General features: G+C 60.3%; 1 protein-coding gene across 1 annotated transcript; it reads right to left on the bottom strand.

Moving 5' to 3' along the window:
- Positions 1-792: 792 nt before the first annotated feature.
- JUNB (JunB proto-oncogene, AP-1 transcription factor subunit) lies at positions 793-2,648 on the bottom strand. The gene has a single exon (XM_017664572.3). The coding sequence runs from the start codon at positions 2,344-2,346 to the stop codon at positions 1,303-1,305; it is 1,044 nt and encodes a 347-aa protein (XP_017520061.1). The 5' UTR covers positions 2,347-2,648; the 3' UTR covers positions 793-1,302.
- Positions 2,649-12,269: the final 9,621 nt, after the last annotated feature.

Here is a 12,269-nt window from a genome sequence, read left to right as displayed (position 1 = left end):
GAGGGAGCCCCACGCGAGGGCGCCCGGCGGCCCAAGCAGCCGCCCCGGCAGGACCAGACCTGGCAGTCTCCCTGCTCCCGGCCTGGCACCGGGGAGGGAAAACTGGCAGGCGGGCGCCGCCCTTCCTGGCGGGGGTGTGGGGAACCGCGGTGGCTACGACGCGCCAGCAGCAGCTACCCCCTGCCCGGATCAGGTCAGACAGAGAGGGCGTGGGGCACAGCAGGGCTGGGGCGCCAGCCCGTTGGGGGAGACTCTGGGGTGGCTCCCGGGGCCCAGAAGCGCGGCCCGCCCACCGCACACGCTCTGGACCCAGGCCTGGGGCTTTCCGGGCCTGCGCGCGCAGCCGCCTGCCTGGGAAAATCCCGGCCCTCTTCCCGGCGCCACGGCCCTGCCCGGCAGAGCGGGGGAGGGGATTCCCGGAATCTGCCCGGAGACCGCTGGCGCGTCACTAGGCACTACGAGCCCAGATATGGGCAGTGCTTCCGTTGCGTAAGCGGGGAAAGCCCCGGCGCGCGCGGCTGGGCGGGGCTACGCCTGCGCACTGTGCGCTTCTCTCCGAAGCGGCGCCATGGCCCCTGGTGGTAGGCGGCTGGACTGCATCCCGACACTATCTTCTCAGCCCGGAGATCAGGGGACACCAGAAGGGCTGGACGCCCGGACCGGGCCTCAAGATAGCTGGGCAGAGCTGGCGAGGGGTCCACAGATACAGGACGGAACCACAACAGCAGTGGGTGGGGGTGGCATAGTACTCTCCTCCCTCCGCCCGCCCGGCAGGAAAAAAAAGACAACAAATTAATAAAGAACCTTTTTTTTTTTTACTTAAATAGATTCAATAAAAAGTCAGAACCACAAACGCACACACATACACACAAAAACACATCTTAAAATACACTCTTTAGAGACCAAGTGCGTGTTTCCTCTCAGTACGGTGCAGAGTGGGGAGGGCAGGGGGCGGGGGTCCCTTCCCCAGTGTCCCCGCGGGCTTGAGTACCGGGCGGCGGGGCCAGCTCCGCCGCTATCGCCCCCTCCTCCCCTCCCTGTTAAATACACAAATATATTATATTCAATATGAATCGAGTCCTGTTTCCAGCAGAAAAAAAAAAATACAAAAAGACGTGGAAGGGGGGCTTGTAAACGTCGAGGTGGAAGGACTGGGCGCAGAGTGGGCGGGCAGGGCTCCAGTGTGGTTTGCGGCACCCCCAGGCCCCGGGGCCGGTGCCCACGGCCTGACCCCTCGCCCCGTGGGAGGCGTGCGCCCAGCCGTCCAGGCTGGGGGAATGTCCGTACGGGGGGTGGTGGTGCTCAGAAGGCGTGTCCCTTGACCCCAAGCAGCAGCTGGCAGCCATTGCTGACGTGGGTCATGACCTTCTGTTTTAGCTGGGCCACCTGCTCCCGGAGGAGCCCGGCAGTGCTCGACAGCCCCGCGTTCTCAGCCTTGAGTGTCTTCACCTTGTCCTCCAGGCGCGCGATGCGTTCCAGCTTCCGCTTCCGGCACTTGGTGGCAGCCAGCCGGTTCCGCAGCCGCTTGCGCTCCACTTTGATGCGCTCCTGGTCTTCCATATTGATGGGGGACACCGGTGGGGTGGCGTCGCGGCTGCGCGCCTCAGGCACTGTCTGCGGTTCCTCTTTGAAGGTGGAGGCGCCGCGGCCCAGGCCCAGTTGCGCAGGGTGGCCGCCGGCAAAGGGAGGCGCGTGTGGGAGGTAGCTGATGGTGGCCGTCGGGTACGAGCTCCCGGTCCCGACGGCGGCCCCAGCGCCTCCGGAGGGCGCCGAAGCTGGGGAATAGCTGCTGAGGTTGGTGTACACGGGAGGCGGCTCCGGGCCGGCGTAGACGCCCCCGGGCCCGGCCGGGGGCCCCGCGCTGGTGCCCAGGGACACGTTGGGGGGCGTCACGTGGTTCATCTTGTGCAGGTCGTCCAGGGCTTTGACAAAGCCGTCGGCGAAGCCCTCCTGTTCCTCGGTGACGCCGCCTCCTGAGCCCCCCGCACCTCCGCCGTTGCCACCCCCGCGGGGGTAAAAGTACTGTCCCGGAGGCGTGGGCGTCGTCGTGATCACTCCGTTGCTGTTGGGGACGATCAGGCGCTCCAATTCGGATGAGGCGAGCTTGAGCGACGCGCCTGTGTCCGAGCTCTGGCCAGAAAAGTAGCTGCCGCCACTGCTGCCCTCTGGTCCGGGGCCCCGCGCTCCAGGTGCTTTGAGACTTCTGTAGGGGTCCGCCAGGTTGAGTGCCAGGCTGGGTTTCAGGAGTTTGTAGTCGTGTAGAGAGAGGCCGCCCGGGGCCCGGCCGTATCCCGCAGCTGCGTATGAGTCGTCGTGGTAGAAGGGCTGTTCCATTTTAGTGCACATCCGGGCGGCCCGGGCGGTCTGGGGGGGTCCCTGCGGGGCCGCCCCGGGCCTCGCTGCAGTGACCCGCGCGCTGTCCGCGGTGGTGGCCGGACTGGGTGTCTGGACAAGCGTTCTCGGGGGCCGGCGCCGGCTGGGAGAAGCCAGCCGGTGGCTGTACGAGGAAGCTCTGTGCGGCTTCTCGCGTCCCTCTGCCCCTCTCTGGCGTGCTTGATTTCCTGGCGTCGCTTCACCCTGCTCCCCGCTCCCAGCGGGATCCGGTGCTGGCCTGGCCGCGCTCAAGGTCTCGGCCGCTCAGCCGGAGCCACACGCTTTATACGGCGATTGTCAGCTACGGAAGTGCGCTCCGATTGGCCGTCGCCCGAGCCGGGCCCCCGCTCCCCCCTCCTCGAGCGTGGGGAAGGGGAGGAGGCGGCTCGCGTCACTGTCAGGAAGCGCGTGTCCTTGTAAACAGCGGCCACGGGCTGGGTGGCTCGGCGCTGCTGCAGGGGGAGGGGCTCAGGGGACCCCGGGGTGAGCGAGGAAGTGGGTGCTGGAGCGGGCAAACGGGAGAGGCTCTGGGAGGTCTATGATTCCCCCTAGAGTGCGCTATGAGGGATACGAGGACCTGCTTCAGAGCAAATGTGTTTATTTGGGGAAGGGGGTAAGGGCGTCCTAAGGCGTACACGGAAAGGCAGGGTATCTGAAAAGTATTGGAGGAGTGAGAATACCCTGGGAGACGCCACAAAGAAGAGACGGGAGGTTTGAGCAGGGTAAATGGGTAAGGGGTAAGATGCCTGCTTCAGGAATTGAGTGGGGGTCCCGAGTACAGAGGGGTCGAAGGACTGGAATTTTCACAGGAGGGGCTGAACCCAGGAAAACTGAAGAGCGAGAGAAATCAAAAGCATACATGGAGCTGCTGGAGGACCCATCGTGCAAGAAACGAGTAGGGGTTCTGGAGCACACGGGAGGAACAGGCTCCCCCGTAAGTGCGAAGGGAAAGAGATTGGGGTATGCGGAAAGTGAGGGTCCTGGGGTACGCTGAGTCAGGGAAAATAAATGGGGTAGATGACACTGTCAGAAGTTGAGGGTCACTGGGGTCATCAGAGAAACCCATATAAAATACTTAGAAGGGTCGGGGGACACTTTCAGAGCTGCGATGACAGTGACAGACAGTCCCTAGTTGAGACACACGAGGCTGGGGCTTTGAGGATCCTGGGAACCTGGACTGCAGGATTTCTATGATTGATGCTCCCTCTCGTGGGTGACCACTAAGCACCGGCATACTCTGTCCCCATCCCAAAGCCCTCCCCCAGTGACCCTGGGCTTGCCCGACACCGTGTCGGCTCCTGGTGCCTGGACCTAGCCCGACAGCCGGGGTGCGGTTGCCCAACCCCACTCCTTCCTTAGAAACAGGCTGGGGAAAGAGCGCCGCGGCAGGAAGTGTGGCAACAGCCCCCGGGGAAGGAGCCCGGCCCTGCCTCCGTCACTCGGTTCCTACGGGACCGTGCGCCCCGCCCTGGGTCCCGTCGGGTTCTTGGAGGAAGAAGAACTACCTGGGCGTGCGACCCTCGCGGAAGCCGAAGGGCTCGGAACACGCCCAGCCGCACGTACCTCCATCACTGTCCCCCCGCCCCAGCATTGGTTCAGCCCGCGGCGCCCGGAGACGAACGAGGAGGAGCACGTCCGAGGACCATTCCATTGGCCCAACGGAGGGGGGCTCACCGGGGAGCGGGTCTGGTCGCCAGGGCAACAGGCCGGAGTCCATCTACACGACTGGGGGCGGGGCGGCCCCCGGAGTATCACCCCCCCGACGCCCATATAAGGGCACAGGAAGGGGTGGGGCCAGCTTTATCCCGGGGCCCGGAGCCAGGAACCGGGAGCCCGGGTATCTGCCAGGTCCCAGGGCGCGCCCGGGCCCCCGGATGGCTAGTCCCGACCAGCCTCGCCGCCGCCCCCGGTGCCCCGACAGCCGACTGGCTCGGCCCCACCCAGCTGCTCTGGGGCCGCGTTCTGCCAGGCCGGCCCAGCCCGGCAGGTCCCCGCCTGCCCGCGGGCCTGGGTCGGACTTCGCCCCCGGCCCGACGGGGTGCGGAGGGGCGGGCCAGTGCCTCTAGGCGTCCCGGCGCCTGGGCGGGCTGGCACGACTGGATGCCTCCTCCCTCGGGTGGGGTGCCCTTCCTTTCTGCCAGGAGGTCTGGAGCCCCTCCCCCATAGACCCCTGGAGGCTGGGGTGCCCCCTCCCTCATTCATGGGAGCTAGGGTCCCTGCTCCTGTTTTAGTCTAGTGAGTCCGGTTAACAATCGAGTAATTAACAAAGGGGGATCCCATCCCTCCAAAGAGTGTCTCCCTCATCTGAGGGCTCTCCTTCCCTCCAGTCAGAGGCGACCTGAAAATCCAAGGGGAAAATCTGAGGAAACCCAGAACCCTTTCCCCAGGAGTGGGTGGAGGATTAGATGGTGAGGCTTCTAGTCAGATTTAAGGTGGGACTTCCAAACAATATGAGCCACTAAAACAAGGTGAGAAGCTCAGTCTCTCTTGGAGAGAGGCCTCTACTGGGAGGATGGACATTTCTTTAGGGCAGAGAGAGGCTGAAGTACAGGGCTAGCTAGCCTTGTAGGGCAGGCACAGCTCACCAAGTGTAGGAGAGAGAAGGAAAAGGAGAGGTGAGAGAAACTGAGCTGTGTGGAGGCAGAGGGGAATCCAGCAGAGCAGTGACATTGGGGAGGAAGGTCCCATGAGAAACTGGGGGCATCCCCCAACTTTGGAAGGTCCTTGTGATCCCTGGGTGCCCCATCCCCTCTTCCCTTTGCTTGAACTGCCCCTCTCCCCTGCCCCAGGCTCAAGGGAGATTCCAGTGGCCGCTGAGTCTGGTGGGCATACTGCCAGGCCTGTCTCCAGCCCATGCTAATAACTGCAGCTGACATCTGGCCGGGCCCTGCGGGGGCCAAGCGGGCAGCGCTGGGGGCTGGGCAGGTCTGGCCAGAGGGCAGCATCTCTGGAAGCCAACCTGAAGGTCCCATGGACCAGGAGACCACAGTGAGTCAGTCCCAGCCAGTGCTGAGACTGGCCATGCCAGAAGAGTCCTGGAGAGAGGAGAGGTGGGTCCAGAGGGGGTCAAGATGGAGGGCAAGGAAAAGTGGATTTATGAGGGTGGGCTCAGGGCAGAGAGAGGTGCCGAGGGGCAAACAGAGAGACAAATCGGGGGCAGGGTTAGTGTCATGCAGACCAACAGTGAGACTCAGAGACACTTAAGATAGGCAAATAGACTGAGAAATAATTATTTTAATAGCTGACACTTTTATGGCCCTGACCATGAGCCAAGCACTCTTCTAAGTGGTTTACATGGAGTTACTCATTGTCTGCTTCCAACAACACAGAGAAATGCATGTTATTTTTGTAGCCCCATTTTAAAGAAAACTGAGGCACAGGAAGGTAAGGAACTTGCTTGAGGTTGCCAGAGTTGGAATATAACCCAGGCTGTCCAGTTCCAGAGCATCAGCCACTATACTGTGGATTTTCACAACCAGAGAGGCATTTATACAGTACCAATTGTATTGCCAAACTCCGCAAGCCCTTACATGAAGGGCCTTTAACACAGAGAGAAACTGAGTTAGGCACAGAGCAGAGGGGTGCTGGTGGGGGTACAAGCCAGCATGTTGGAGTAGGACTGAATTGCTCCATGCACTCTGCATGGCTGTTTGAGCAGCGGGTGGGGACTGGGCCAGCCAGGGAGGGCGGGGGCCCAGCCAAGCTGGTACAGCCGGTTCCAGGCCCCTGCCAGTCTCACCCTTGTAGCCTGGGCACCACCCCCTCATGCCGCCCCACTGGCGCCAAGGCCATGTTGAGGAGGGTGTGAGGATAGCCCCCTCCCCTGCCTGGCCTGGGTGCCCAGACTGGCAGCCGGGTACTGCCCAGCCCCTGGGCTCCAGATCAGCATCTGGCTGAGAAGCCTGTGCCCAGGCTTCCCCCACACCCAGGAGCCCTGGCCCTGGGGGGGCAGGATAAGGAGGAAGTTCACCCACCCCCACCCACGGGTCTCTCTGGGGCTTTTGGCCTTGGCATGAGGGACTTCTCCTTCTTATAAATAGCCTGGTGACCCCCATCCCCCCAGCCCCACTGACCGACGGGCCTTCACCAGGAAACTGGGCTGGGGGCTGCCCGTGAGTCAGCCAGTGGGCAGGCCAGGGCAAGAACCCACAAGTCATAGCACCCAGCCACCCGCGTCCCTGCCCCTGGGTGTGGACAGGCAGCTGGGCAGGAAGAGGCTGAGAATCCTGGAGGCCCTCCCCCAGGAACCCCTACCCTGCCAGCCACCTCCCTCTCCCACCTCTGGTTTGGGGGTCCCTCACCCCATCTCCTTGAGAGGAAACTGCTGGGTTTTCCTGGAACTAGGAAGGAGAGTGTCTCCTCAAGCTGACTCAGCTGGGCATGAGGGGAGTTTCCCACAAAGCTGCTCTGTCCCTCCCCCACAACTGCCAGTTAGCTCTTGGGGGTCCTGAGGATTGCTGAGATCCTGGGTGCCCCCTGTACAGGGAATGTGCTGATAAAAGAGGCCCATACCTTGTCAGGGACTGAGGCTGATGAGCTGGGCCTCCTAGGGGAAGTGACAAACAGCAGGGGGAGAAGAGGGGGGTGATGTTTGGAGAGAGGAAGCACCAGGATCTCTGGGGGCGGGGCAGAGACAGGCTGGGAAGCCCAGAGCCTCACAGCACCTCAACATGGCCCAGGAGCACGTGTGTGTCTGGTCAGCTATGGGTTTGTGTGTGGCTGGCCGGTCAGGGAGTGTGAGCGTGTGTGAGGCCAGTCTCCTGAGTGCATGTGTCTGTATTGGCCCCAACCCTACAGGGGTGTGTAGGGACTGTCTGCTTTGTGGGATGGGGAAGAGAGAGAGAGAGAGAGAGAGAGAGAGAGAGAGAGAGAGAGAGAGAGAGAGAGAGTGTGTGTGTGTGTGTTCTGTAGAATAGGTTGCATGTGGCTGGCCTATATGCACGTATTGTTTTGGAATTCATGTCTAACCTATTCATGTCAAGTGTGTATGTATATGTGTGTGTGTTAGGTACATGGCTTGTCTTTGTGTGGTCTGTGTGTGTCTATGTGAGCTCTGTGGTTGGTGCATGAGTGTGTGTGTATTTGTGCACACTAGCCAACAGGTTTTGTCAAGGTGTCTCTTTGCCAATGTATTTATGAATGTCTGACTGTGGCCTGTCTGTGCGTTTGTGTTGGGTGTGACTGTCTGGCTAGACCACGTCTGTGAATATGTCTGTCTGCTTGTGTCTGCCCAGTTGGTGGGCCTGACATGTGTGTGTTACCCATAGGTAGTTTGTATCTGTAAGGTATCCCATGGAGCCTGAGTAGGTGTGCAACTGGAGGTGAGATCACGGTGTGTATGTGTCCTCCTGTCCATCTCTAAAGATCTTCTTGAGTTGATCTTGCTCTATATATGAATGTGTATTGCTTTCTCTTGTGTGTCAGGATCTGACAGTGTGGCATGCGTGTGTGTGTGTGTGTGTGAATATCTTGTGCAGCTCTTAGGGTGCTTCTGATGAAAGTGACTGTCCCTTCTCTGTCAATATGCAATTCAGTACTCACTTGTGTCTGATGCACTGTTCTCTCTCTTTCCTGCCTGTGTGTTTCTGGCCTGTCACATTTGTCTCTGTGCGTAAACACAGCACTGTGCCTGCTGGGCTGTGAGCATCTCACCTGGATGTCAATGCATTTCTGTGCTTGAGTTTGTCAGTGTGTCCATCTTGTCTGTGTGCCAAGTTGATGCATCTGTGTCATACTTACCCTGCTTGCATGCTTCTGGCCTGTTGACAGCTTCGTGCGTGGCACATTTTAGTCTTGCTCCTGAGTGTGCCCTGTCACTGCCTGTGTGTGACAGCCACTGTGGAGTTGTCTGCCCAGCAGTGTGTCTGACCCTGTCACTGTCTCTCTGTTTGCCAGTCTCTGTGGCCAGGGTGATGGGGGTTGGTGTGTCTGAACTGGCTCTGTCTCTCACGGGGTGACTGTATGTATACACTCCTTGCCACCCCTCCAAGTCTGGCCACCTTGAGCCATGTTTACTCTGCCCCCAGCCGATTTCTGCCCTTCCCAGGGAGGGGCTGATCATCCCGTCTGTCCAGCCAGCAGTCCACAGGATGTTCCCGAGACGCTGTCTCCGCCGACATCCCCTCCCTCGGGCCACCCTCGGGTCAGGACCCAGGCGTCCAGGACGGCGGGGGTGGGGCCGCAGCGTGGGGGGGCCCTGTCAGGGCCCCGGAATGAGGGTGGGGGCAGGGAAGCTACGGGCCCAACAGGTTCCGCCTCATTCCTGCCCCACCTCCCACTTCCTGGGTGCCTGCCCAGGGCAGGGGGTGGACAGATGAACCCCATGGCCTCAAGAGTGCCTGGGTGGGGCACAGCCTGCCCCACAAGGACTGGCTTATGCTGGGTACCCTGACACCCAGGCTTGAGAGGGAGGAGGAGCCTGGGTCCTTCCGCCTGCCAGGCCCCCACCCTGCTCCTGCACCCAGCTCTGGATGCAGAGTCCTGTCTATTATTATTCACCTATTCCCCCAACATCACTGTGAGTTGGACATAATTATCCTCCATTTTCAGATGGTGAAACTAAGACCCATATAGCAATGAGGGCAAAGGCAGGATTTGAACCCAGATCTATATGCTACCCAAGACCCCCAGCGAGCTCACCAATCGCCTTCCTTCCCCTCTCTAAAAATGGTACATGTTGGGTGGAGTATGAACCCAGGCCCCCATGAGGCCTGGTTCAAGGGGGCGCCTGGCTTGTTCTGAGTCAAAAGGGGCCCCTGGATGAAATGAATAAGAAAACGGCTTTAACCGTTTCATCGCCACGAGGGGTTCTGCCAAAACTTCCTGTGGGCTGTGGAGGAGGGGCTGGGTTCCCGGAGGCCTGGGGTTGGGGGCAGACTCTGCCAATTTAGGGGTTGAGGAGTGAGGCGTCTGGTGACTTGGCTAGGGCAGGTTAAGGGAAGACACCGCCCCTAGCCCGCTGGAGAGGGAGCCCCTCCCCTGGCGCACGAGTCCCCAGGACTTGATTCTCAGCCCCTACGGCCATGGCGGGGGGAGGGGGGTCTCAGAGTCCGCAGACCCCTCCCCAGAGGCCTGAGTCACACATGGGTAAAGCCGCGAGGGATGAGTCACGGGGGCGGGGAGTTGGGGAGCAAAGTCGGCTGCGGCTAGGGGACCCCCAGGCTGGCCTGAGTCATGCACGCTCTGGCGGGGCTGACCCCAGCCCTCTTCCCCAGAGACCAGGCGCGGGAAGCACATTGCCGGGTGGACCAGGGAGCTGGAGGAAGAGCAGGAGGTGGGGGCAGGAAGCACGCGCTAGCCGCGGGAGAAGCTCCGGTTCCCATGGTAACTTGGGGGGATGTCTCAGCTCCAAAGGGGGGGGTTTCCTCCCTCAGCAGGGACGGCCCCCGCGCGCCGGGGAAGCCCCCGCGCGCTCCGTCGAGGGGCCACAAGTTTCAGGTCGGGCAGGAAGGGGTTAACGGCGGCCCCCTCCCGGTTTCACACTCCCGGGAGGTGGGGGTGCCGTCCCCCGCGCACCCTCGCGCGCCCAGCCGCCCAGCTGTCGCCCACGCACGCGTACACGCAGCGAACCCAGCCCCCCCCCGCAACCCGTGCTCGCACGCACGACCGCGTCGGGCTCCACGCACGTAGCGTCCCCCGCCGTGTCTCACGTCACGCACGACGCACACGCCCCCGCAGCGCGAGGAGGGGCCCTCCTGGCAGCCTCTGGACGGGTTGCCTGACACCCCCTGCGCGCATCCGCGGAGGGCCTGTCCTGGGTGACTCTGACACCCTCCAACTCTCCCATGACCCACCGTGTCACACGAACAGTATACACCTGCTGCACATTGGCACAAATCTTCCCTAGTCCAGCCAGCCCTGCAGCGAAAAGAGGACATGGTCTCATCGACACAACCGAGCCCCAGACAGGCACACATGTCACCCACCAGATTTGGCAGCGACACAGACAAGGCCATCTCCACACACAAGTGGCATTCTGAAAAAGCCACATCATCATCATTAAGACAAATATACAAACAGATTCAAAGTCTTGGACACCGGGACTCTAATGGTCATACAGCCACGCCTCTTCCACGGAGACTGCAGAGGTACAGAAATACATGGTGGGCAGAAAACATGGCAGTCATGCTGTCATACAGCCATGGGCTCACGAAATAAAGCAGGGTCATGAAAATGAACCCACAAGGCCACTCATAGGAACACTCAGATTGTCTCAGGGACGTGGACAAACCAAGAAACCGTATGTCAGAGTCATGCTATATCACAGAAAGACACATGAAGGGGAGAAAGTGGGACATGGTCACAGGGAAACACAACCTAAAGCCATATTTAGGCACTGATTATCACATACTTCTCACACAAAGAATGACACAAAACAGACACAAAGCAAGGTCTCATACAGAGAAGTGTGTGCCCCAGTCCCTGACAGCTCCCCTCCCTTACACCATTAACTCACAAACAGCCTGATGCTTCAATTCCCAGGGCCCCAAGACACACTGAGACACAGGTGGATGCAGATACACACACCCCTGCACACACAATCACAGACCCCCGCCCCATTTCACAGCTACATAAATGTGAGCACACTTCACATGGATACACACACACACACACACACACACACACACACAGGGTCACCCATGCACACACAATCACAGACCCACCATTTCACATCTATGTAAATGTGAGCACACTTCACATGGACACACACACACACACACAGGGAGGGGGAACAGGATGGGAGTTCCTGGAGGGATGTCAATGTCTGGAGTGCAAAGGGCCAGCTAGAGTCGGCTAGGGTCTCGGTGGTATGTGCCACGGTGTCCACCCTGTGGGTATGGCCAACCCAGGAGAGGGGCACCAACCTCCAATTGTGTGAACCCAGGGCCCCCTTCCCAGCCCTCAGGACTGGGTCTTTGCCCAGATGTGAAGGCCGGAGGGGCGGGCGGGGGTCCAGCTGTGGCCGCAGGGAGGGGCTGAGTCACCAGCTTCCCAGCAGCGCAACCCAGGCTGGGCCCAGCTGTTCCTGGAAACAAGCAGGAGGGGGTGGGGTCTCCCAACCAGCTGGGGGCTGCTGGCCGAGACCCGCACTCTGTGCCCCTACTCATGGAGGTCTCCAAACTTGGGGGCTCCCTCTACCGAAAATGGAGGTTTGCATCCTCCTCCCAAATATAGGGTCCCAAAATGCAAACCTGTGACCTTTTCATTGAATTGAAGATCATGCCTTCAGAATGAGAGGGGCTCCGTGCATCCCATAATAGGAATTGCTGCTTTTCCCTGTCAACACAAGAACTCCCTTTCTTCCTAAACATGATTCCCTGCCTCCCCAAATGGAGGGCTAGGGCCCCTCTCCCAAATTAAGGGCACCCGGACCTTTCCTTAAATCTGGGGAGTCGGGTCACCCTCCATTATACCGTCAACGTTAGAAAAATTAATGACCGTGCTCCAAGCATTTGTATTCCCAGATGCCTCCTAACCATCAAGATCCCTGCGTTTTTTGCAAATACTGGGGACCCCCACCACAAATATTTGATGTTCCCAGCATGTCCCCAACATTGAGTAACCAGGCATTCTCACAAATATGCCCAGCCCCCCATCCTTGTAACAACCGTAGTTCCCGGCTCACTTTCTACTTCTAAACTGGGGGCAGAATGGTCCTGTTTTCCCCTATGGGCAGTACCCTCTCCTCCCGCGCGGGCGGGATAGGGGAGCCAGCGGCAGTCGTTCCCACGCCCGCCGGAAGGCAGCCCAGTACGGAAGCCGGCACTGCCGGCCCTTGTCCCCTTTCCCCCCACCCCCATCTCCGCTCCTCCCCCATCCCCTGTTCCCAGGGATTGGAAGCTGAAAACAACGCAGGAAGGGGATGTGCGGGTGTAGACGAGCCTCCGAGGGACCGC

Source organism: Manis javanica, chromosome 13 (genome assembly GCF_040802235.1).
Source record: "Manis javanica isolate MJ-LG chromosome 13, MJ_LKY, whole genome shotgun sequence".
NCBI lineage: Eukaryota > Metazoa > Chordata > Mammalia > Pholidota > Manidae > Manis > Manis javanica.
The sequence above is the reverse complement of the archived record's forward strand: the minus strand, read 5'-3'. Positions and strand labels throughout refer to the sequence as shown.